The sequence below is a fragment of the Triturus cristatus genome, chromosome 6, assembly GCF_964204655.1.
Source record: "Triturus cristatus chromosome 6, aTriCri1.1, whole genome shotgun sequence".
Classification (NCBI taxonomy): Eukaryota; Metazoa; Chordata; class Amphibia; order Caudata; family Salamandridae; genus Triturus; species Triturus cristatus.
Genome location: NC_140589.1, coordinates 712,232,088 through 712,258,984, shown reverse-complemented (window position 1 = coordinate 712,258,984; position 26,897 = coordinate 712,232,088). Strand labels below are relative to the sequence as shown.

At 45.8% G+C, this 26,897-nt stretch overlaps 1 protein-coding gene across 2 annotated transcripts; it reads right to left on the bottom strand.

Annotated features, from left to right (window-relative positions):
• Window positions 1-2,539: 2,539 nt before the first annotated feature.
• Window positions 2,540-26,848, bottom strand: SESN1 (sestrin 1). 2 transcript variants are annotated; one of them, XM_085611199.1, is made up of 10 exons: window positions 26,574-26,848; window positions 17,296-17,361; window positions 14,859-15,059; window positions 13,761-13,943; window positions 12,945-13,178; window positions 12,664-12,808; window positions 10,033-10,145; window positions 8,480-8,670; window positions 6,149-6,293; window positions 2,540-3,796 (listed from the first exon to the last, which is right to left on the bottom strand). In XM_085611199.1, the coding sequence occupies exons 1-10, from the start codon at window positions 26,676-26,678 to the stop codon at window positions 3,710-3,712; spliced, it is 1,470 nt and encodes a 489-aa protein (XP_085467325.1). In that variant the 5' UTR covers window positions 26,679-26,848; the 3' UTR covers window positions 2,540-3,709. The 2 variants fall into 2 exon arrangements, with proteins under 2 accessions (XP_085467325.1, XP_085467326.1); XM_085611200.1 differs by lacking the exon at window positions 26,574-26,848 and adding an exon at window positions 24,695-25,013.
• Between the last annotated feature and the right edge of the window lie 49 nt (window positions 26,849-26,897).

Here is a 26,897-nt window from a genome sequence, read left to right as displayed (position 1 = left end):
GCCATGAAAAGGCAGTCAGAATGGGATGTCCTTATCCCTATGGCGGTGCCTGTGCAGGCACTGCCTCCATTGTAGGGTTAGTGATCCGACCACCGTCCTGACGGGAGCTTTGATCCTGTGGGAGGTAGCAACCATACCGACCCCCACCTCTGCACTCCGACCGCTGGTATTGTAATCCAGTTTTCAGATCGATTCCCAGGAAGTCGGACGGGCCGCCACCGACAGGCCGTCACCGACACCGAAATGACCCCCTTAGTATCGAAATGCAATGACCAGCACAATGGAAGGAGCACAGCTTTGTTTCCCAAACCAACAGGAGCACAGACATTTTAGGAATTTTTGGCACAGGGTGATGAACATTCACAGTGAACCAGGCACAAGATCGTTCAGCCAAAAGGCAGCTGTGAATAGACTTATTTTGGAAGAACCACCTACTCAGCGAAATAATAAATGGGCAGGGGCCGTGAGATAAAGGGTGGGTTTGTGTTGTTTTGCCTAAATGATGTCTGCCCTGGAACTGTAAGAATGATTCTGGATAGGTTGGAAGCATCCTTCCAACTAATACACAGGCTGTTGCCATCTGCGGTACCCTGCCTCCTACCAGCGCACAAATACACATATCAGTGCTCCAGTTTCTTGAAAGGAAGTGATCAGTGCCCTGTGAAATTAGTTTTTTCTTTCGCCACATGATAGCTTTAAGATAGTCCAAAAGTGACAGGTTTGCAACAAAATGAGCACGTAAAGTATCCAGACAGCCATTACTAAGGCTCTGACACCAGCTTTTTATCAGCCACCATTGGCGGCTCGCAGCGGTAACACTGTGGGGCGGAGAGGCGGGCGGAGAGGCGGGGCGGGGCTGGGTCGGGGGGTAGTGGAGTCCGACGGACTCTACTACCCCCCCCCCCACCAAGCCCCCCCGCCCCACAGCGTTACCGCTGCGTGCCGCCACTGTCAGCCACTGAATACAGTCTGGTACATACCATGTGCAGCTCGTACTGGGAAATAAGCCTATGCACTTCCATGGACCATCAAAGACCCAGTGTCTCAGAATTGTCATGCCCTAGGCTGTAAACAACATTTAAAATACATAAGATAGATCGGTCCACAGAAAGAAGGAGCAGAGAAACGTCTCCAGCTTACACTAATTGTTGGTGAACCAAAAAAAATGTTAACCTCTTTTTAGGTAGTTCCTATCCCACCACCAGATGTCAGCATTCTCAATGGAGGGAACCGGAAGAAGGTTGTGGGACTTAGGACTAAATGTTTTTGATACATTAATATTAAGGTCAGACGAGGGACTCTGCTTTTAATCAAAAGGGAAGGGGTCTCGCAATGCAATTCCTCTTTTTTGGTTTTAGAAAAAGCGGGTTATTTGTCACATTCAATTGTTTCAAATGAGTTTAACTTGTAAATGTATGTCTCTCTTTCCTCAGATTTTTTCCAGGTTTTTGAAATACCAGTGGGAAGACACATACCTAAGAAGTTGTTGAGGTGCACGGAGACCCAGGTTTACTAATGCTTTGCGCCTGGTTTGCGTTACTTTTGTAAGTCAATCCTACGTAAAGTGTTACGGTGGGATTTACTATCCAACGCAAATCTGGGTTTGTGTTTGATAGTATCCTAAAGTAACGCACAGTTGTGCAATGTGTTGCCTTGCATTACTTTGCATCAAGGGGGCGTTTCATGCAACCATCCATGGGAGGTGACGCAAATCCCTTTCTACAAAAGACTTGTAGTAAGGGATTTCCATAAAAATCCTATGCCTCCTTGAGGCAGGTGCAACGTGGAGAAATGTTTTCATTTCCTGATTTTCCTTCTTTGCACATGTGCTGAATTGAACAGCACACATACAAAGTGGAAAAGGTTTGAAAGCATATTTTTTGTACTGTATGGGACTCCTTCCAGTACAAAACCTATTTTAAAGAGCACAGAGACCCTTGCACTATGACACAAGGGTGTGTGAATTGGTGCATGCCAGCCATAAGCACGCCAGTGCAAGGATAGAGGAATGCGGCGCCGCATCTAACAGATATGGCGCTGTTCTGCTCTCTCCGTTTCACGCAAAGTAGCACAGCAACTTTAGTAGCTGCACTGTTACTTTTTCGTAAACATGGGTCCAATTATGTACCACCGTCTTGCACACCTCAGTCTTATCCCCGACCTATTCAAGAGAAACTTTCAGCAGTAAACACACTACCCGCCCTGCAGCGTAACAAAAGCCCCCACGTTGTGGGGGGGCTAAGTTCCAGGTGACCCCTCCAGCACTGGCAGGTCCCTAGCCTGAGATCTCCGGACTGGGAACAAGCATGGTGGCCCCGCCTGCATGTACGTTTCAAGTTTTGTTACGACACTGTACCCGCCTCCTTTTCATAATTAATTTGTTAGCACCCAAGTCAGAACAATGGCTGCCAATGAAAAGTTTCAAACAGTTAATACATTTGGTAGGTCATACCATTTTTAGCACCCTCCTTGTAAATGTAAGATTCATTAATATTCATGTAAGCTGTATGGATATTAAAATGAAATATACAAACAAAAGTTCACACTTTTTTCACTTTTATTTAAAAAAAAACTATTAATACTGACAGACTTCACTGGGAAATTCAGTAACAATGCAAGGCATCATACTCCCATCAAATATTTCCATTCTCTCTCTGAGACAAACTGTATTTTGAACAAGGATAGCATTTAAAAAACGGTCAGGTTTTGATTGATCCACAGACACACAAAGACGTTTTCCAGCTAAGTCTATGCAGCTGCAAACCGTTCAAACCATGAATTCACAGCGACTGCTTTGCAATCTACATTTAATGCTGCTTTCCTCGATCCCTGGCTGCATCTTATAAACAGAAGCACTCCAATAAACAGAGAGTGTGGTGGGCATTACAAGAGGTTCACTCCTCTGCCCCCGCACCCCCAGGATGAAAAAAAGTTAAGAGGTATTTTGTACTTTATGTAGTTACGTACTCTTACATTCTGAAAACATCACTTTTAAAAACAAAATAGAAAACATTTCTTCCAAGTCGTATGTGAGCTTCACAAAAGTCACAGAATTTTTCTTTTTTTTAAAAATCGACCAGCGCGTAGTTTGTACAGCAAACCTACATTAACAGAACCATCTTCTATTTAATGATCATTAAAAGAAAACTAAAATTGGACATGTAACACTTAACTGTACGGAAAAATGTAGGCTCAGACAGCAGCAGTTTTCACTTTATTATTGACAGCTTAATCTGGGCGGTCAGTGGCCTATTGTATTCCACCAGCAGGAGTATTTGTAGCAGCACCGTCCTCTGAAATTCTCATTTGCTTCAAGATGAAGCTACCCCCAGTTGCAATGTCTCAAGTTCTTCGATGCTCATAATATCAGCGATAGCGCGTCGGCATTTGCAGGTTTTTTGCTTGCTGTGTTGCTATAAAAGCTATTTCACTCAGTCTGCTATGATTTCGAGTCTGCTTTGCTCCCACGTAGAGCAACTGATTAGGCATTAGCTTCTGCAAGCCTCCTCTTCCTCCTCTAGAGGGCAGGCATTTAACCGGTAGCTTCCCAAAATGGCGTTCCAACAGGGGACGGGTGGTGGGTGTTGCAGAAACTACAGGCGTTATGGACATCGCAAGTTTTAGCGGCCAATGGTCCGTAGACCAAGGAGTTTGCCATGGTGGCTGCGTATCTTGTACATTCAATCAGCTTTAGTTGCGCCAAAGCTAATCAAGTCATGTAACGAGTAATCGCTCTCAGAGCGTACAGTAGTTCGGCTTGCATCCGAGCTTCCATAAGAAGCAAATTAACATGTACCTAAAACAGAAGAGGAAACAGGTTATAGTTATTTTATATCTGTGCCTGCGTCAGACAAATAATCAGCTCCCTATCCTCCCAATACACTTTAAACACCTCCTCCAACCCCTCCACAACGACAAAGAGCACCACCAGACCTGCCAACTCACACGGTGCCACTGTGTCACATGATTTCGACTCCCTTCACACGGTCACATGGTGAAGAGCCGACATCACAGCTTGTCTTTGGCAGCCGTATGCAGCCGATCCACATTAAGAGGTGTGAAAACACCCCAGGACAGCGGCAACAGGCTCAGCTACCTTTTGATTTTTGTGAAGGGTTGGAGAGGCCATGGTTAGTGTTAGAGTACCTCTTGGGTAGCTCTCGGCATGAGACCCCGCCCATCCAAAGTCCTGCCCCCTCCCCACGCAGTGAAATGTATTTATAAATTGCCAGGTATGCACCATCCCCAACAGAGCTGCAGCCCTTTCAATCACTTCTGCCATAATTGTCTTTTCTGTTGAATTCTGTAACATATGGCCTAAAGTTTAATTTGCAATTGGTTTAAAAAACACTAAGGGCCCTATTTATCAGGGGATTGCATCGCATTTGCACCACACAACGTGGTGCATGTGCGATGCAACCCCGAAATGCGATTTATTAAGCCATGTAGGGCCACTTTGTGTGGCCCCGAGTGGCTTGATAAATCTAGAGTAATTCAACAAAGAGCATGTCCCTGCATTGCTTTACTCTGCCCCAGGGAGGCGTTGCGTGTGTGTTCCTATGCAACACCCATGCATTTTGATGCATTTCCCAATTTACCATTACTGGTAGACCTGGGAATGTGCCAAAATGCTACGCCTTCCCACGGGAGGTGTAACGAGGAGAATTTTCTCAATTTCTCTGCATTTTTAACTCTTTCGCTGTGTGCTGCATTCCGCAGCAGACTTAAAAAGAGAAAAATGCCTCAGGGGTTTGTTTTTATGCAGGAAGAAACAATCCTTCATGCAACGCAGGCACCGTTGCTCCATGGTGCAAGGGTGCCTGCGCTGGCGCTTAACAACCCATTGTGCACCAGCGCAGAGGGAAGGCAGCAATGCTCTATTTTGGGATAAATACGGTGCATTCCTGCTCTTTCCCTATAACGCATCGCCTCAAGGTGACTTGCTGTGCTCCATTACTTTTTGTTAAATATGGCCCCCAGTGTTAGTTTGGAGTTTGTTAAATCTCACCACACACGTCAATACATTTTTTTTGCATTGTACAGATGGGTGCTACATCTTTGGCCATTACTAGGGAAGAGTAGTGCTGTTGTACAGCACTCTTCACTAAACCCTTTTGTGAGAGTAAAAAAGTGTTTCTCTGAGTGTTTCTATCAGTACTCGGAGTCCTGTCCCAAAGAATCGCTCAACTCAAAATAATTTTGCCCACGTGCTGAGCTGCCAGCTCAAAAAAGAGAGCTGGCAAATGGAGCTGACACCCACAGAACAGCAATTATTTCATAATAAATTATAGGTGAAAAATATATTCAATCAATCACATGCCCAAAATCTGCCCAAATTACGAGGCAGAACATTAAAAGTGGCAGGGCCTAAATTAGGGAACAATCTCCACACAGGCGTATGGCTAGTTAACAACTTAACCAGTTAAAATAATACCTGCTTAAATTACAGGCAAGAGTAAAAAAAAAAATCAACAAAAAAAACCCAGCAATTAATACATAAAATCAACACCGGAAGTCCCCGCTGCAACATCTCCCTTCAGGGTCCACTTTATCTAAGTGCGGTCCAAAGTAGTTTTGGATGTCTTTATTTGCGTCAGTGTTGCTGTATTACTTTTCTCTTGGTCATAGATTTTTACTTTTATATTTTTATAATTATTATTTCGTCTTGTTTAATTATATGTTTTATATGTGTTTGCTTTTTTATTCGGAGGTGGCAGGTAGCACCAATTGCACGTGTGCACCTTCCACCGCAAGCTGGTCAACATTTAGCCTGGATGTCAGCACACACTGGACTGCATCACCGAGCAGGGTTTACAACAAAAAAAAAGGCACAGTATCATCAGCAATTAAAAAAAACCTGTCATGGCATGACACTATGCCACGGCATGCCAATGATGCGAGAGGTCTTCACCTATTTATAAGAAATAGGCAGTTTATCTATACAACCTGCCAAAATAATGCCACAAAATAGTACTACGTTTTTTACCGCACACAAAACCAGGCAGTGTAAAGCCAAGATCTTGGTGTAGACTTGCACGATCATGGCCCAAACATATGTCTATCTAGCATTTGAACTGTGGCAGACTCATAACATTTAATCCCAGGATCTCACCCAACATGCAGCAGAAATGAAAACACCTCTTCCTACCTTCTCGGAGTGCTTGAACTGCCTCCAGAAGCTGTCGTACATTCTTTTCGTGGTCTTCTCTGGAGTACAGACCACAGTTTTGATGTAAACTTTAAAGCTGCGGTCCAGTAACAGATTGATTTCACCATAGTCATAGTCATCGTATCTGTTAAAAGGTGAGAAAAATTGTTAAATTACTTCTTTACTCTCGTTTTCATGTTGTAGGTGAATAGCACAATACACAAGCTAACATTTGGAAGTATTCCTATGATGGAGTGACCAATTTAGCCACGCATGGGTCATAATCAAAGAAGAAAAATATTTTAAAACATAGCAAAACGGCTAACTTCAAAACAGAAATTTAAGGCAGTATCTTCAAAGTGGGTTGAGAATTCTGCATCCAGGTGGCTGATGTTCACCTTAATTCTATACTATTTAAAGGACAGTGTGAAATACACTGATATTTAGAAAGCACCCCTAAGAAATGGGGAGGCCAATGACTGAGAAATGTAAGGAGGAATTGCAAACGCAGGCCTTTAAGACACAATAATGAATTCATCAAAATTGAAATAAATTGTAAAGGCATAATACATGACAATTTAATGAACAGTGGTGCACAATGCAATGCTGCTGATAGCAAGGCAGAGTTTGTATGAGCTTCCAGTAGAAGGGACATTCAAAATAGGACTACAAAATATATTAAACACCATTAGGCAGGTCACTAACATACCCAGGATATATAAATATTTGAAATTGGTTGAGTGGAAACCCACAGACATTAAGAACGGAAGACCACAAGAACAGTCTCTGGTTTACAATACCAGCTGTCCTGTGAAAAACAACACTTTGCAACCTGTACGCTTGCAGTGCCAAGCAAAGTTATATAAGCCACATATGATTCTAAACGATGAATGCACTGATGGGTATTAACCCCTTCGCCGCGGCGGGAATTCCGCCGCGGCGCGGGGGGGTGTGGGGGGGCAGCGCGGTGGCGCTGTGCTCATGACGGAGCCGCTCCGTCATGAGCCACGGTTGAGCTGTGCTCATGACGGAACGGTTCCGTCATGACTCCGCCCAGTTGCGTTGTCCCCCCGCACAGGCGGGGAAACAGCGCCGCGTGGGCGGAGCGGCCACCAACGGTCGTGGCATGACGGAACCGTTCCGTCATGAGCACACGGCAACCGTGGCTCATGACGGAACGGTTCCGTCATGAGCGGGGAAGGGGTTAATACTTCCAACTCTCAAAACTGTATGCCCGCGTTTGGTGTAATTTAAATTTGTCTCATTTCTAGGACATGACTGGATACCCAATGTGATGCAGGTGTTGCACCCTCTGGAAAGGATCAGATTCTGCGGGCCTCGTTTACAATATTTTGATGCACGTGCAGCGCAGCAAGCCTTCTTGCTGCGCTGCCGCACGTCAAAATAAAGGGGCAGGAAAGCGCCATATCTAGAAGTATTTCTCCTCATTGCACCTCCTTATGCCTCCCCTGGGGAGGTGTAGGATTCTGACGCATTCCCAGGTTAACAAAATGTTGTAAATCTGGGAATACGACAAGTTCCATGGATGTTGAGTGGGAACACCCAGAGCAACGCCCATGGAAGAGTTATGCGTGAAAGGGAAGCATATTTACAAGGCCATGAGAGTCACGCAGGGTGACTTTACATGGCCTTGTAAATATGGAAAACCCATTGTGCTGCCGGTGCGTCAATAAAAGTGACGCACCAGCCGAGCTAAGGACTTGTAAATAACCCCCTAAATATTAGATGGGGGAGTTTACTGCAACTAAGAAACACTTCCCAACAGGTGCGCATATACGTGGTTTAAAGACGATCCTTGAGGGCTGGATCCTGGTCATACTTTTAGGAAATCCACATGGCAAATTTACTTGGGGAGCATTTATATGGCCAGTGGTTATCCTATGCCCATGAGGGAAAATGTTTAGCTTTACATACACTTTTCGGACTCAACCACTTGATGACAGAACACAACATGTGAATCTAGAGGAGATTTGTGCTGCAAAATCATTCACGTCTTCAACGGTTATCCTGAAAATGTGTCCTAGCTTGTGCCCTCTCTGCTTTATATGTGCCATTAGCGTTCCTGAACAGTTATCGTTAAGTAACGAAGCACCATCACCTCCTGCCCACCATTAACTACAAAAGGACGACTGTGAGTAATTTAGAGGCTGCAGACTGGCCAATGGTCTTTAATATTATATTCTCTTGCTTTTTTATCTCTAACAGAGAAATCCACGGGGTGGAAAAGGAAGACAATAAAGTGGCATGTGAATGCTCGGCCAATAAAAAAACAAAATGCCAAGAACATCTATGTGGTGACAAAATACACACCTTATTCCGAACATGCAATGAATGTAATTCCATATGGCCCGTCTAAGCATCGAGGTGTCCACGTCTGTGTGCATCCCCATCGTATTGTAAGTCAGATTATAAGCTATGTGAAATTTTTCATCAATCAACTGGCCCACATCTGGATATAGGCGATTCACTAAGGAGTAACCGTGATCTTCCCAAGTGTAGTCCTAAACGGGGAATAAAACACAAAAAGACAATATTAAACACAGTCACCGAAGTTATTCCAACCTTTGATAAGTTTGTGTTTTGTTTTAAATACCATAATATTGTACCATTTTATTTAGTGCATGAAACATATTTTGAGCACCAGGAGGTTGACTGAATAAACATTTTAATCCTAGGAAACAGAAGCTGTTAACATGAAGTATATCTCTAATGGAAGAGTGCTCCAGTGCTTAGGTCCAAGTACAGAGAATCTCCGGTCTCCTCTACGCTTCCACTTAAGCACGCGGACCAGCAAATGTTTATCGGCAAATCACCAAGCCTAACATGGAGCGCACAGCATCATATCCTGGTTAGCTAGATTTGACGGTGCTAGATCATACAGTCAACTTGAAGCGGAGAGTAAATCTTAAAAATCTAATTCAATTCAGGAAATAAATAGAGACTACATAACCAATATGATCTGTGATGTGTAAACAGTGCAGAGCGCTCCAACACTAGCAGTGAAATCATTTGAATTTAAAGTAAGGAGGGGGTGGAAGTGTGGGGTTATCAGCCTACTTTACCATAAAAGCCAACATTAGCAACAAAAGGTGAGGCCACAATTTAAAACCCATGTAAGAAAGCATACAGGTCATTTACAACACTGTGAATGCATTTAAGGCTAGGTGGGAGCATGCTCTACTTTACCACACTAGTTTCTAGACTGCACGAATTCCCTGCGTTCGACCTAAATTTTGGTTTAAACAGTCGCACACGCTTCAAGGATGTTAGAGGGGAGCTGGATGAAACACCAGTCAACACTGCAGCTGAATATACTCTAACCAAGAACTGATCGTGTGCAATCGGTGCTGTTTGCGCAAGATGGGAGCTATGTTCTCGAAGCGAGAGACTCCGCTCAGCATTTTACATTGGTAAGAGTGTTGTGGTCAGGAAAGCTAGCAGCTCTGCCAATAGGGAGCTTCCTTTGCCCAGACGCGGTGACGCAAAAATGTGGATCAATTCATTCAAGACTGATGCCACCAGGAATGGGCACAAACATAATCTTACCCCACCGACTGCTCTCACAGAAACAACCTAATCACAGCAGTTAATCGAGTCTACAAACTATAACACTGAATGTTGTGCACATGAATAACACCGACTGAGGTGACCATAAATCACTGGAAAATTAGAGTTCTCTTGGGGGAAAGTGAAAGGTTGAAATTCAATGGAGAAAATGGTTTACTCTACCAACTAATTATTTTTCAGACAATAAATAAAAACGTAAGAACTTTAATACAAGTTAAGCATTCAGTGCTTTGATGCACAATAAATCACAACTATTCTCTTCTCGCTGATAGATAAAGACTGCCATTTCTCTGTACCTGAGCACGGAAGGTTGGCACATGCATTCCACGCCTGGAGAAATCTTTATAACCATAGCTCGTGTCTTCGAAGTGGCGAGACACATCTTTGTTCGGCACAGAATCCTCTTCCTCTAAAAATTGGACAAAAATATCAAGGATTACGAAATGAAAAATATATTATTGATCTCTCTCTTTTTTAAAACAAATTTTATAAAAGGAGTGCTTCAAAACACGAAATTGTACAACGAGCAACAGATACGACAAATAATTTAAGGGAAGAAAAGAACATTTGAGGACCCAATGCCTAGGGGCTTGATTATGATATGGGGAGGTCGGACCGCCGACCGATATCGCGGCAGTCAGGAGAGTGACAGGTAAGTAGTCGGCGGTCCGACCATCCAATTACGATGTGACCAACCTGGTCGGTGGTTGGAAAGTGCTCATTTACACTGCGGCTTGCGCTCTGGCCCAGGAAAAGGGCCGCAGCACAGGTCCAAGTGTAAATGAGCACATTGTGCACATCCATGCACTGTCTGCCATGCACCATGTGGTGCATGACACATGGAGGTGCGTGGGAACACTACATGTACCCCCAGGGCCACTTTATATTGGCCCACGAGGAACGGGTCTGTTTTGGGCCGCCAAAGTCCCTTTCCGACAGCCTTTACACTGCAGTCTTCCTGCCATGAAAAGGCTTTCGGAAAGGGACATCGTAATCACGATGGCGGTGCCTGCCTCGGCACCTCCTGTTGTCAGGACCTCTATTTCGACCGCCACACCACCGGGATCTGAGATCCTGGTGGAGGTGGCTGTCTTCCCTCTGACCTCCAACGGTCCGACCGCATGCGATGAAATGCAGCGGTTGGACCGAAGGGCTGTCGGACCGCCACCGACGACCTGTCAGTGGCGGTCCGCCTGGCATCGTAATCAGGCCCTAAGTTTAATTTTCTAGATGAACATCTAGGTATGGTTAAAAATTTGGAATTTTGAAAGGCATGAGGACATCATAAGATAAGTGGTGTTACATGACAAAATAGGGATGCATACGAATTTACACGCATATAATTGGACGGGGACCATGAGCCAAGGATGGCCTAAGCAGGAAGATGAAGGCAAGGGAAAAGGAGGAGTGGTAGCATCAAATGAAGTGGCTCGCTGGAAGTGAGCACCAGATACACAGATGGCATGGCATCCCTGTACTCACAGCATGTCAGTGTCCACAGATGAAGTCCACTGCTAACAGACATGCTCCAGAAAAAAATAATCTTGCTAGTTATCGCCACTGTAGTAAACAGTTGTGCTTTTGTGGCAGCTATCTTTCAGTGTGGCATCTGTTCCCAACCATCAGGACAAGACTCAACAGGACTGCTTGTTCCCTGGTGAAAAGGTAAAAGAAGACGCTCAGTGGCACATGTATGAGAGGCCACCCGGACTACATGGGCAAGCAGGCATCATGGAGTTTCTGGCAGTTTTGGGAGAACCCTAATAGAGTAGCACTACTCAATGGGACAGGTGGAGAAGCAAGAGAGGACAAACAGATGAATGCCAAGATGATTCGGGCTGAGCTACCTCAAAAATGTAGGAGGTACAACTTCAATGAAGTTACAATCAAATCACAGGGTAGGTCAGCCCGAAACCCATGAATCCTGACACCCTGCAGGACAACAAAGATCCAAAAAGGCACCATGGAGCCATTGTCATGTTTCTCCTGGGTTGCAAGCACTCTGGAATAGACTATGTGAAGTAAAGTGCTACAGCCCAGTAGATAACACCTCAATAAATAGGGAAGTAGAGGAAATCTTCTGTGGCTTTATCAGGTGATACACCAGCAAAACCGCTTACATAAGGACAAAGGGGCACCTTTCCCTGAGCAGTTAGTTTAGGGGAGGGAATTATCTAGAGGAATTTAAACTTGTATTGTCTTTTTTGGGGGGGGGGGGTTAATCACACAAACTCGATCCGAAGGTATTGGAGCGATTTACTTGAGCACCACTAGCGTAACAGGCGGACACATTCGTTTTTTGATAGGTACAGGGAGATTAAGTGATTTGCCCACAATCGCAGGATGTTGAGCATCCCTACCGAGACTCAAACCCGGTTCCCCAGCTTTGAGGCTTATTGCTCTAGCCATTAGGCTGCACCTAAGGGGTAATTCTCCAAGGAGCAAGATGTATTTCAGCTGCACCGGTCATGTGCTATGGTTACATCTGTCAGATACGAGTGAGGGCGTTTTTTAAAAACACATTTGCATTAGGGAAATTACAGAGAGGGGTTAGAGTAAAGTGAATAAAGGTAGAATATGGCTTTCAAGTCTATTAGTCTTGAATTCTAACTTTCTTCCGATTATTCTTGAGATCTGTATTTTAAGGTTCTGTGATTTAAAAAGGATTAAAACAATAGAATAATCTTTGGAATTCGCTGCCCCCTTCCATTGCCAATGTAGGCTCTCGCTCGGTCTTCAGAAAACTTCTGAAAACGTTGCTCGTCTCTTCTTAATTGGCGGATTGGACTTCTCTCTTTGCTTAGGTCTGCCCAGCGCCTTGACACCTTCGGGTATAGTGCGCTTTACAAATACCCTCCTATCCTATCCTTTTCTATCACAAACTAGATTAACAATCTTCTGAATAGAAATCTAGCATATCCACCTACCTGATAGTTCAAAAATGCTCTCCCTCTTTTCCCTCTCAAAGCGCGTGGCCATCTCTTCTTGGGTCGCCTCCTCTTCATCTCTGCACTCTTGGAGCTGCTTCATTTTCTCCATCAGGGCTTCTACTTCATAGGAAGATTCTGAGGTCTGCAAAATGAATGATTTCCAGCAATTTACATTTTAACTCCTCAGCCAATATGAATTCCTCTGTCTCCACACTTCGGCTTCAAGACAGACCTCCGATGGGAGTGGTCGGTTTTGTTTTCGCCACACTCGTGCTTACCTTTGGACTTGCAGGAGGGCTGACGTCCACCCCTTGATTGCCGTTGGCCAGATCACAGATGTAGTAACTGTTCAGGGGCGCAGGTCGGACGGCTTGGAGAGCGTCACAGTTCAACTTTTGGTTGATTCCGCAGCCGAACGTGAAGGAAGCGAGCGAATGGTAGTGTGTGAGGAGGACAACTGCATGGATCAACTCTGCCAGGGACCAGCTGTGCTCTTCAGTCTTCAGAAGTTTCTGAATATTTTTGGGAGGGGAAAAGCAAAGAAGACAGGATTATTACTCCAGCACGAAATATAAAAGTTTTATGCTCCAAGCTTCAGATCTAGCACTTCAAGACATGCTGCGTCACACACAAAAGAACACACGCCCCAGTTCATTCTGGTATGTACCACAATTCCCCTGAACAGAAGATGTAACTATTTCTACCATGGGACCAGTGATTATTTTTGAACTTGTACTAAACAGTGTATAGGTCTACATACAGATGGAAGTAAGACGAGTATGCTGCCTCACTGGGAAGGCTTCCATCCGGTCATGGCTCTTAAGAATGACCAATAGTAGTAAATTCCCTCACCGTTTGCTCAGGGCAGACATTTTTAGGAGGTTCAGAATTTTTAAAAAATTAGGATTAATAGTATTTCTTCAAAAGCACCTAAGTGCACTAAGATTATAAATTCTAAGGACATAAATCTTCAGTCCCAGATAAGAATCTTTACTGTGTAGTATTGATGAATTAACAAACATCGATTAAACTACCTTCCTCCGCACAATACAGTTTGTAAAATTAAGCACGATTTTCAAATATGTCAAATGTACCTCTATATGTTCTTTGGTAAGGAGCCAGGGACGGTGAGCCAAAATTTTGTTCAGCTCTCCAAGGTTTTGCAGTTTCTGTGGGGCGTTGCAGAGGCCATCCAGCCACTTGGGGTCTCCGCCGACGTGAATGAAGTCACTGACATGGAGGTTTACGAGATAGGAGCACTGGTGTCTTGCGGCAGCCTGTAGGGCGAGAAATATGGGTTTAAAAAAAACACTAATTCAACTTCAAAACTGGTTTGGTTTATAAAGGCCAGATCACAAGTCTAAGACCTGAAGTGTCCCAAGCAACATCATTGCTACCGCTGTCCTTTCCCTAAAAGGTGGCCATATTTCATCTGAATGGACATACCTACTACTGGCAAGATGCATATAGTCTGACTAAGAGCCACAGTGCTAAATTTGAAGATAAACTTGGAAAGCAAAGGTACTTAACTTTTGAAGTGATTTCCCTATCGGTGTGAAGCACTATTTACTGATCTAATCAGCTAAAGCCCTCAAAAGGTACCTCTTCTGTCCTCCTAACGCCTGGTTATTATCATTTTATTTTTCTCTAGCAGATCTCCAGGTACAGGGTAGGACGAGACTGGGCTGAACAAAGAGCAGGGGAGGAGTGGTAGGCACTCCCCAAGTGCGCATGATGGTTTGGCTGGCCAGCTCGGGCTGGCCAAACAGTCAAGTGAATGAGGATGTTCCGCACCAGGGCGTAATGCCTAGCCCGGTGAGGAACATGCACAGGCTCCCAGTCCCCATCCGAGTGCCGAACCACGGCGCTCAGACCAATCACGACGCTGCTATACGCAGTATTGTGATTGGTAAGAGGAGTCTGGAAGCCTGGGTGTTTCCTGTTTCTGCATCGTGGAAGAAGGACAGAGGAGAGGCGGGTGCCAGTAAGGTAGGTTTAAAACAATCTGTTTTTCTTTTTTTAAACCTCCGCTCACCTCCGCCCTGACCACTGCTGCCCGGTAGCAGCTGCTGCTGCTTCTGTACAGCACTTCCCTGAACTTCCAGGGCTATGCAGGCAGCTATAATATGTTACAGAACATGTCTGACCACGTTATTTGGCAATAGCTAAGTTAAATGTTCCCTGTTACTGACCATTATTCCAATGTAGTGCCGGTAATGCAGGGGCAGCGGGCCATCCATCTGCAGTAGGTAGTGTTGGGTTTTTAAAAAGCTTGCCAAGTACTGCGGGTGGAAAACCATCACCAAAGTAACATTGTCCAGGCTGTCCAGATCCGCAAAGGCGTTGGTGAAGAAACTGGACATAGCTGCATCTTCATTTCCAAACTGTAAGATCTGCCCGGGTTCAAAACAGAGAATCAGCTTACAAACATGCGGCAAAACGTAATGCATCCACAATGTCACACAGCCTAAACCCCCCACTAGCGGCACAAGTCCATCTCTGAACACTGGCCCTTTAAGAAACGCCTCCATTCTGCATAAATTCCAAATTTCAGTAGGGATGATACAAGCACAACGCCGTCTTTGTGGGCTCCACAGAGCTAAACACAGGCTGGCGGTAACTGTGCAAATAAAAAGTAAAATTGTTCAGGGGTCCGCAGTGTGATGTCAATGAGATGGCTAAAGAGACAGCGGGTTTGCTAATTTCTCAGGAACTGATGCTACCGAGACCTGCCTCACCACAGTACCCAAGAAGAACACACTATTTATTCTGAAGTTTAAACAGCAACTGCGTTGACGTCACAGCAGTTCTAATTTTTATGTGACATAGTACAGGCGTTACTGGAAATAAAGGCCTCCCACAAACAACTAGAGCACCATTGCATGCAGCCAGCTGCGCTATCCCATGGTGAGTAAAGCCTGGCTCTTGTCTTTGAAAAAGTTTATTTATCCAAAACTCGCTGGCTTCATTTTGTAGGTGGGCTCACACCCAGCTGCACTCACTCCGGTATTGAGTAACAGCGAGTCAACAAGCTATTCAGCAGGGTGAATGTATCGAGTGTTTTTTTGTCAAATTAAAGTCTAGTGTGTATTCTTTTCGTACCATAGTTATCAGAAAGTAATGCAGCGCAGCAAGGTACCTTGCTGCGCTGCATTAGAGGGAAAGGGCAAAAATGCGCTCAATTTATCACAACATGGCGCATTCCAGCCTTTTCCCAGCGAGGGCGCACAATGTGCAGCCTAGCGCCAACGCACCATGTGGGCAAATTCCTGCAGAAAAATAATCCCCTGAGGGAATTTCCTCTTTCTATGTGGCATGCAGAATGCAGCACACATAGAAAGAGGAAATAAAGATATTTCTCCTTGTTACGCCTCCCCTGGAAAGGCGTAGCATTTGGCGCATTCCCAGGTCTACCAGTAATGGTAAATCTGGGAATATGCCAAAATCCAAGGGTGTCGCTTGAGAACGCGAACCTAACGCCCATGGAACACTTCACAGGGGCAGAGTAACGCAACATGGCGATTTGCGCTGCATTACTCAAGATTTACTAAGCCACTCAAGGCCACATGGCTTGATAAATCGCATTTCAAGGGTTGCGCCACTTTTACACCAGGCAGCGTGGTGCAACAGCGACACAACCCTTGACAGAAATTACCATAACGCCTCATTTATGAGGAATTGGCATAGGGCAGTGTCGCAAGTCTTCTTGCTGTGTTGCCCTATGCCGATATAAAAGGGCACCGTACTTATTAAATACGGTGTATTCCTGTCCTTTCCACCTGCGCTGGCGCAGAATTTGCTGCTTAGCGCCAACATTGGCACCCTTGCACCACAGTGCAAGGGGGCCTCCGCTGCAGGCAGAATTGTTTTTGCGCAGGTAGGGGCACCTTCCTGCACAAAAACAATCCAGAGAGGCATTTTTCTCTTTCCATGTGTGCAGCACACATGGAAAGAGGAAAAAACGAGGAGAAAGAAAAATATGTTGGCGCAGACCCAGGTTTACATGATTAAGTAAATATGGGGCAGCATCGAAATCCATGGTTGTTATGGGAAAACGCACTGCAACGCCAATGGAACATCTCCGTGGTGCAGAGTAAGGCAAGGCATTGACTTGCGCTGCTTTGTCTTACTCCATGTCTATGAGGCCACGCAAAGCCACACAGTGTCTGCATCGCCTCACAGATATGATTGAGAAGCTTGTGCTGCCGGAGAGTCCATAAACGTGACGCTCCTGCGGCGCAAGCCTCTCATAAATACGACCCTTCGTATTTAGCCATACGTCATAACTCTATTCCATTCTTTTTCTTGTTATGATGAACAGACACCAACAGCCTGGTTCACTGAAATCAAATACAGAATGTCAACCTCTCCAATACTCATATTTCTTAATGTATGAACATTACCATATCCAGAAATCTGCATGAAAATAATGGAATAACAAAACATCCCCTGAATTCCAAGCTAGAAGGGAAGGCTGCCAAACTCCTTGCAATTGTTAACTTGGTCCAAAACCTTTTTCTATGTCAACAGCTGTTCACCAAGTAAATTAAGTATTTTTAAAAAGGTTGTTCCTTAAAAGCAAAAAAACATGTTTTGCTGCTTGAAGGCGCTCCAGGAAAAACAACATACCTCCTTCTTGGGGATGAATCGGCTTGGCCCGAGCCCCAGCGGCCGTGGTATGCGCATTCCAAGTTCCTAAAAAACAGAACACAAGAACATTTCAATTCGCGGGGGTGTAAACAGTGCATGAAGACCACAGCGCCAGAAACGTGTTGGCTCCATCCCTCAAACGCAGCGTGGCTCATGGGAATATTGCGGATGGGTCACATGTGTGGTTTATGTCTCATAATAACATGCATATCAAGTTCTCCGATTATACACCTCCCCTCCCCCTCAGGCACAGATGGTTCAGGCCAACCACTGAAAGTGTGCGGTTTGCCTCAAACACAGCACTTGGCTCGGTGTCTAGAACAAAAAGTTCTGTATACAGCAGTCAGGGCGCGGGTTGTCAAAGATATATGGGTTTACTTCCCCCACAGCTGCACAGTAGCGGCGCCTAATTTCTTTATCTTGTACTTCTGTTCCGGAAGTAACACCTCTGAGACTTAAACCTACTTTGTAGAGTCAAAACCTCAAGAAAACTTTGTGCTAGCTACTCAAGGCACGGTGTCCTGCGCAAAGAAGGCAAACAGGCTTTCGACAGAGTCACTCAGAAAGTGTGCTGTAGACGGCAGTTGCAAGAGATGACACAAAGGTCATGTGTTGGAATAAAAACTGTAAAAATAAACAAATGTAACAAAATACCTTCGCCAGCGACAGGGTTTAACACTTCAAACTGTCAAAACCTGCGGCGTAGAACGTCAGTGCCTACCTGGAGAGCAGGTTTTTACCTATGCACTGAGAGCCAATGTCTGCAGCTGTTCCAAAGCTTCCTGGGCCAACATGGAGGGGGAAAACTCAATGTAGTCTTAAGAACGGGACACAACTAACAGAAAATTATCTTAAGTGAACCACTGCTCCGAGACATCTGTTGGCACCAGTCCTGGGCTCTGGTTCACTAGGGCTTTAGGGGGGGCGGCCGACCAGCCTCCCCCGGGGAATTTTGGGCCAATGGTGCAGCCCAGAGCCCAATTGGGCTTGTTGGGCTACATTTGGGCTGGGGGATATTTAGACGGCCATTTTAGGTTACCAGCCACCATTTCGGTGGGGTGACACGGCAGCCGGTCGGGGATAGATAGGGTGAGGAAAGTTTGTCACGCCCGCCCTCCCGGTTTTTTCAGGGGGATGGGTGAGGGGTTTAAAGGGGGTGATAGATAATAGGGGTTTTTCTTTTTGGTTCGGTTGGTTTTGTTGGGAACAGGTGGGTGGGGAAACATGTAATTGATTGATTGTCGCTTGAAGCAGGTGCGGGTGTGTCCTGGGTTATGGTTTACGGGGGCGTTTTCCTTAGTAATAGTTGGTAGATCTGTTCACAGTTTAAGTTTATTGGTTGGAGAATGTCACTCCGGGAACACGCAGGAAGGGGAAGGAGCATAGGAAGGTTTCATAGATAGTTATTTTAGGAAATGATAAGAAGTTACACGTTTAATGAGTCAGCAGGGAGGACAGAGTTGGGGGTTTATAAATGGTTGCAAAGGGGGAAACTTTAGGGGTGGGGTGTAAGGTAGGAAGAAAATATTTAGTGAGGTTTAGTTTTGTACGGCACAGGCCAAGGATATGTGTTGTAAGGTGCACCTGTCTTCAATAAAGCGGTCTTTTTCACACTAAACAAGCTAGTTTGTGGTCTGTGCTGCACCCCCCCTTTTGGCCCAAAGGCTAGCAGGATCAGTTTGCAGCCTTCGAGGTTCCACGCCAAAGTTAAACAGGACTTGGAACAAGAAGTTGGCTTTGCAGAAATGCTTCCCTGCTCCCAAAGGAGGGTCAAGTTTCGATGAAGGGTTGGCTGGCGCGATCAGGAGGCTCCCACGAGCTGCCCGCGCGTGCTGGGGGTGTTTGATTCAACACGAATAAAAACTACAGGACTACGCAGAAATCCAAATCAGAACTAGAGTACAAGGATTGTAGGGTTATCATTCATTAATAAGAGGGTGGTTAAAAACTAGACTGCAGGGAAAAAAGGGTGGGGGCAGGGGGTGAAAGTTTACCTAACGGGACACATGACCATGTGTTCTATGGGGTAGCAGTGTGAAAAAACCCACCCTCAGCCTAACAGGTCTCAGTTGCTAAAACGTACTTGCACAACTAGATCTCTAGGTAGGGTCCGTGGATGGAGCTACACTACTTCTAGGCGCTCTGAAAGGGAGCTGGGAAATAGGAGGATAGCACTGAGGAGGGGGGGGGGGCACACAAAACTCAAAAACACTTTCTATGGCAATTTTGTGATTTTTTTCACTAACGTTTCCTAGAACAAGCACACACTAACAGAGAAAGCAGTGAAAATAAATCTGGCCTTATAAGTTATTTAGAGAAACGTTATTCATAAAGGAATATTTACACATTTATTATTATAATTCAATGGTCCAATTTCATATTATATCCACAGTACCAGAAGATACCTAGCCTCACAGATTGCATCTTATAATGACTGTTAGACAGGGGATCAACTCTTAGAGTCAGAAGGACTCTTTGATATGATGTTATACTACTGTACAAGAATAACGCCTTGCATTATCGTTTTGGTTACATAACTTATTTATAACAGATCTATATAAAAATGCCCTGGTATCAGCCATATTTATGCAGAGGTGCAGAAATGAATATGTTATTTATTACCATTGTGGGAGGGGCAGTATGACGCCCTTTATCTCTCCAGAGTCATGGCCCTTCCCCCACTCAACAAACCTGATAAATTACATACTGCCTTCTGTACATGTATGTGCCTGTAAGTACATTTACTAATAAACTGTTTTAACACAACACTGCAAACCGCACTCCTGATATTTATAATCGTTGCAAACAGATGTTATTTTAAATAGATACCATTGAATTAGTGTGTAGGGGACAAAAAACATTATAGAGACTTAAATATGGCATTTTATTAGGCATGCCTTGAACTTTTTTATGCCAATGACTGCGGCTACCCGTTACACTTAAACTTACGCAGCCAAGAGCGATTTAACACTAAAACTGCAATGCGAATCATGTACTTTTCTATTAAAACGAGATTACTCGACCCTCACTTGTTTATAGTCGATCCTCTGGTGTGTTTTTTTTAAAGAATGTTTGTAGCCACAAAACACACCTGTAAATTGGCTTTCTTGAGAGAGTGCCCAACAAATGAAATCACACACGTCCAACGTGCACAAACAGATCTCAGCTGGAACACAAAAGAGGACAACAAGATGAAGGCTGCTCTTGCTGGTAAGGGAGAAACCCTCCAGTTCTGCCTCCCTCCTCACTAGTAACTGCAACGAAGCCTGCCCTGCCCACAACCCTGAAGGTCTTGCTCGGAGCTCTGAAGCCACACAAGCAGGCAACAGGCAAGCCCATGTCCAAGTGCACTGTCAGCACGCCGCCGCCACTGCCAACCAAAGCGCGGCTGCTGAGCAGCGCGAGGTCCGGGGGCAAACAGGGCGGCTCGGGCGGTGTTTACCCAAGCGACAGATGTTGCAAGTTTGCAAAAGATAAATGAAGGGATGTGCCCGAATCCCTCACCAGCAGATTAATTGCCTGCCAATGAGTTACCGTTTAACTTGCAGGCACGTGATCTCACAAGTGAATGAGCTCACCGCCTCAACCGTGCGCTAGCGACGGGCTCTGCATGGATTTGCCAAACAGCCGAAGCCGGCAGCACCTCAAAAGCGCATTTCTGGGCCACGGGCCCTTCTTTGACATAGCATGGCCGGTAGAGTGAGAAGGATGTAAGCAAGAAAAATAGACCCTTTGACTGCTCTTGGGGATAATAAAAATCCAGCAATTACCAGGTTTCAATGGGCTCTCCTGGGCTCTGGCGCACTGCACCTGCTGCACCAATGGAGGCTACGACCCTAAGCATGGCTACATCCTCACGGCCTAATGACAACTCTTTCAATGCCATTTCCGGTGGCAGGTGTTATGGATTTAATGATAGCGCCCTTAGGCGGTCAAAGCCCTGAAGAAGTCCTGCCAGCCATGATTGTGGAACTTGCTGACCTAATCTCAGGGCAGAACCAAATTATAACCTTTTCAAGAAAAGGATCTTTTCCAGTGTGCGTCCAAGACTATCCGCCTTGGGCCAACCCATCACCAACAGTACTCCAGGTTACCATTCCGCATCATCCCTACCACTCCGAAGTAACCAAAAGGAGGCATGCAGCACGCTATAAAAACTCTAACTAAATAAGTCCCAAAAAGGGAAACTGTACCACGCGGACCATCATCTGTCAAAGACATCCGTTCAGAATAAATACTCCAGTCAATGACAACACCAAGGTTATGGTTGAGGTTGGCTTCCAAAACACACAAAATGGACTCCGGATGAACATAAGAGGCCACAATCGGACATAAAGGGGAAGGTTTCTAGGAACCTGCCTAGTGTAATTAAAACCCCATGCAGTACTCATTCACAGAGTGACTCAACACTAAGTGATAAACTCTCTATTGCGTTGACCTGTCCATGAGCCTCCTTATTACCAGTGGCCTCTCAAATTGCATCCTACATTCAGGGCGCCACCAGGAAGAGAACAGCCTGTCCCCTGCCATTTTTGGCACACCCAACCGTGTCATTAGATTACCACACTAGGCGTAGAGCAACGCGTTGGAGCACGCTTGTCACCTCTCAGTGGCTCAACGGCCAAGTGGAAAATACTCTTTGATTAACGGGTGCCAAAAATGTGGGGTCTGATTACTATTTTAGGAATTCAAAAACATCTCCAGGATTAGCCCTGTTAATCTAGGACAGCTGTAGCGCTCCGGCAGTACTCTCCTGCTGTGCACTGTTCATTCAGCCAGAAACTGAAGATGTAAAAACATCTGCATAAGGAAGTCAGATGAAAATATGTACTGGCACAAGTAACTTTTTTCTAGAAAGGGAAATGAATGTTTCATACAGGGATGAGCCATGTATTCCCAGGACACACACACAGATCCGTGTTACAACAATATCTCTAGTACAGTTTTGAATTTTCCCACCGTGGGAAAAGACATGCAAAATGTTTTGAACACCAACGCGCCTATAGGTTTATGGGCATGTATTTGGCATGTCCTCCGCCCTGCCCACCCAGGTATGTGGGGCACTGCACAAAGTCCAATATCCAACTTCCAGAAGCAGGCCCACTCCACACAACATGACGCGCTATCTAGACAGGGTGAAAGGCACTGCTGGGGCCTAAAGAACTCTACTGGCCGCAAAGAAAGGAAATGAAAATAGCGCTGAGTCAGTCTACCCGCAACAGTGCTGGGCCGTCTCAAAGACTCACAACCCCACAAGCAGCTCTTTCATCAGAAGGAAGTGGAGCACAACCGCTAAGCAGTGGTTTTTGTGGGGAATGCAGCATTATGATAAGGTGTTATGTACTGAAAGAAGTCAGATCAGAAATGGGTGAGATTAGGGACGATTCTATTTTGTTATAAGGGTATCACATAACATAAATGCAGAGGTGAGAGGATTTCAGCTAAAGCAATCAGACCAAGAGATTAACACAAATACAATAAACTGAGAAAAATATTTGCATTTATGTGCATTTGATGATGGAAGCTTGCCACATGTGTGCTCAATTTTACATCTGCGAGGAGGGCTCTAAATTATCGTTTGCTAGTCCACAAGGCAGCTCGATTAGTAGGCGAGAGGAGATTAGGTATATATGTCTTTGAAATAGTGGGCGATTTGCAGAAATACAATAAAAGATTGATGCAAACATGAATGTGGCTCAGGGCAAGGTAATACCCAGACAGGAGGCACACAGGATGCAAAGTAACTTTCAACATAAAAAACTGAGAGGCAACAATCATAACTTTTTCATCATTTCCATGCAAGGTTTTAAGAATATAGAGAAGTCTATTTAAGATAGCGTGCAACGGAGGATGCAAAACTAAAAAAAAAAATGAGATTACACTTGCATGTGAGGTAGCGCTGTATTAGGTACTTGTGAAACGCACTAGAATCAGGCAAACATCTACCGCTAGGTTACCACTAGACCACTTCTCAGCAAGGACAATTTATCAGATATGGGGTTTCATAGATCTATAGTGTGACCAGACCCTTTTCTCTGTGCCAGGGAGAGTGCAGTCTACTAGGCCCCTGCAAGCAAACCTTCACAGTTATGTGAAACCCAGAACCTGACACTCACATTATTTGCATTTCAATATCAAGTTTAAGAATAACAACTATTTCAGAGACTGGTCCCAGCTTCCCTGCGTGACATAGGCCGAAAATCATTCAATGTATACAAAGGCAGCTCACATAATCAAGATGGCTCCCTCTAAAAAGAGGCATTTGGGCCAGGTGGGGGGCATTCATGCCCACCAGGTGCCATCTAAATCCTAACAAGTTACATTCAAAAGTCCTACAATCGTGATCTCAAAACTGCAACCATCTGACCACCAGAACCACTAAAAACGCAAGTTTATCCTCCACTGAGCGGTCGCTAGGCCCTCAATCAAGCCTTCTTGTACGCTGCCTGCAAACCTGAGCCCCACAGCCCCGGATGTCTGACTCGCAGTAGCATAAATAGGATGCCCTGGGCCCCAATGCAAGGAAAGAACATGTCCCCTTTAATGCTCCTGAAGCAGTAAAATACAGTACTGTCAGTGTTCGATGGGCCTCTCAGCGCTCTTGGCCCTGGTGCCACTGCACCTGTTGCACCAATAGTAGCTACGGCCTCTGCTGACTCGACTTTTCGGTTCAACAGCCCCAACCCCTGCCAAGTACTTGCAGGTTGCTCGCACTAACACAACACTGCTCTCTGCTCCACACACTCTGTTGCTTTTCTGTGCTCTTATGTTTCGCCGCCGTCTGTGTTTTTTCCCGTTACTGACCCATTCGTAATAAACATGCGAGTATGGTAAAATTGAGCAGGTTTTCCATAACGTAGGGTTTCATCAACCAATAACATGTTCTATTCCTTCGCGAGCCGCATTCAATGTAATGTCCGAAACAACTCAACGCACACACAACTTTAAACCGCACATATAGGGAACAGTGCAATAAATTTGCATGAGAAACAATACAAAATGCATGACATGGCTTGAAAACTAAGTTTGACAAGCTAAAGAACCGTAATGCATGACTAAATCACTAATACCCCACTCACCCCTCCACGAACATGCTACTTCACACCTGCAAAGTGCTTTGGCCCCTCATACTATGCAATATATACATCTTGCGTCTCCTTCACCGACGACCACAAAATGATATAATAAAGAAGACAAAAATCTGTACTACGTTTTCGATGTACACACCGGAGACATGTCCCCTTTCTTCTGTTTAATGCAGTACTGAGCTAATGCAACACGTGTATACGACCGCCAACGCATGACATAATCTGTACACGTGACTAGGGTATGAGTAGACGCTCGCTACATGTTTTGACGCTTGCACCTGCAAATGTACCTGATGCACAAACAAAAGTCAAGTAGTACTAGCTGACACACGTATGTGCTGCAAAGCATGCAGTTTCAGCTCTGTGACGGCTGACAGGGCTGCCTGCCTGCGATGTGATGCCTGTCGCTTTGTTCTGTGAACCGCAGAAAGGCTTGTCTGAATATTGTGTCAGCAGCATGCGATCACCGGGAGCTGTCACTCAAAGGGCCCTGCAGATGCCGACACACCTCCATGTGCAATGAACAGAGGTGGTTGGAAGTGAAGTGCAGCCTGGCAGCGCAGTGGAGCACATGCCCTTGCATGTCGGGCAGCCTCGGGGTGCACAAACAAGCTCGCTGCAAAAAGGACTCAAGTCCGGGAGCCTCCCCGGCGCAAACAAATACGCCCCCTGCATGCAAATGTGAAACGCGATCGCGCGCTGACAAAGGAACTCACTCTCGGCTAGGAAACTCGAGCTCGAAAACATCCCCTGCATCGACAAAAGATCTCACCCTCGGCTGCGAATGGATTGTTGTGCATGAATGAATATAGCGCTTCGCAGTGCCCGTTCAATCCTGCACTAGGCGCTTGCTCGAGGTAAAAAAATATAATTGAGAAACTCAAGCCCCCCTCACCCCCCACCGCCTTGAAACCCTACCGGGTATGTAGTGCGCTTTACAAATTATGTGATTGATTGATATACATTTTAATAACGAGGCAGATTAGAACAAAAATTCATTCAATCCAAGCATTCGTAGAACCCCCACTAAGCCGGTGGAGGTGTGGGTGTCGCTGTCCAAGAAGCCTTCACGCGGGTGGCACTTACTTTCAACCCCCAACATCAACATGCTTTTAAACAGGGGAACCCCCCCCCCCCCCCCCCCCCCAATGAAAACACCTTGCTCCCACTGCTGCAAGTCACCGTCCCCTTGAGGCGTCGCGCTGAAGGGTGCATCTGTCCAGTCACCAAAGTACAGAAATGTTTTAATAACGAGGTACTGGCGTGACCGACATTGGCCAGATGTGGAGTACAAGGGTTTATGGACAGTTCTCACCACAGAACGCTAGTAATGTAGGATGCCACCCCCTGAATCTTTTGTGGTCGAAGGCGAGAGTTGACAGACGTCAAATTGGCCGTGGAAATAGGAGGCGGGGCATATAGGCCTCCAACTTCTAAAATAGTAGTGAGGGCGCACTGATATTAAAGAGATGGTCCAACTTGAACCACAATGAAGAAATGCTGCATTACCAGCAATCACGGCACTCTGTCACACATGCCAGTCGGTGAAAACACACTGCCCATCCCTAAGAATTTTTAATCAAAAAAAGACAACGAACTGCACGGTGGAATTATCTTTCGGGGTGTTTGGGGCATGCCCAGTACTACCCTTCTAAGGGGAGGGCACCAGATATGCAACAGGGTATTTTCCAGGGTGTCACCCCTTTGTCTCTCTTCTCAATAACAACAACTGCCAGCGCAATGAAATGAAGAGGTGGGCTGTCCTCTTAAGAGCCCTAACCTCCTCGCCCACTAGTTTAAGGAGGCAGGCGAGCTCCACCAATGGGCGGTGAGCGTGCATGGAGTTGGGGGCTAAGCAATATTTCGGGACTGTTGTTTGCGAGCGGGGAGCAGCGCTGGCATTAGGCTGTATCTGCGCTAGTTGATCACCTGTGGGCGCCTCAAAGAGTGGGTGAGAACATGTCCTCAATTCGCTCCCAGTGCGGGGGGGGGGATAATGGGAAAGGGGCAGAGATCGACCCCCTGGACGAGTTATTCAACCATCCCGTTAGCACACTTCAGGCTGTGGACAAGTAACTCTGACTTAATTCACGTTTTAATTGTGTCCCTCTAACCACCCCCAGTCCGCTCTTCCCTCGATGCATTAAATGCCCCCCGTGAACCCCATACCTTCGCTCGGCACACCCCGCCGCCGCACAGGAACCCGTTAGCGGACAAAGCGGCCGCGTAGTTCTCGTTTCCTGCTGTAGCCATCCTCATATTGGCAATAAACATAGGCAAGAGAGCAAGCTGTATTGTGCGATCCAAGGGGGGGTCTGCGTGCCCGGTGCGGTGCCCTGCCGTCTCTGCACTCCTTCCTCTGTGCTGGAGCCGCACTGCCCGCACTCGGCCTGGGCAGGAAAACAGCACCCGCTCCACCACGCCCCTCCGCCTCCCCCAGCTCTGCCATTGGTGGGAAGCAGACGTGGGCGCGGCTCCGAGGAGAAAAGAGGA

What these genes read in the sequence shown, in the direction of transcription:
- SESN1 (XM_085611199.1), bottom strand. Translation starts at nt 26,678, where the DNA reads ATGTTTATTGCCAATATGAGGATGGCTACAGCAGGAAACGAGAACTAC. An exon ending in GATTCATCCCCAAGAAGGAG is followed by an intron (nt 15,060 to 17,295) that starts GTATGTTGTTTT and finishes GAACCCGGGCAG; the next exon opens with ATCTTACAGTTTGGAAATGA. An exon ending in GGCACTACATTGGAATAATG is followed by an intron (nt 13,944 to 14,858) that starts GTCAGTAACAGG and finishes CTCGCCCTACAG; the next exon opens with GCTGCCGCAAGACACCAGTG.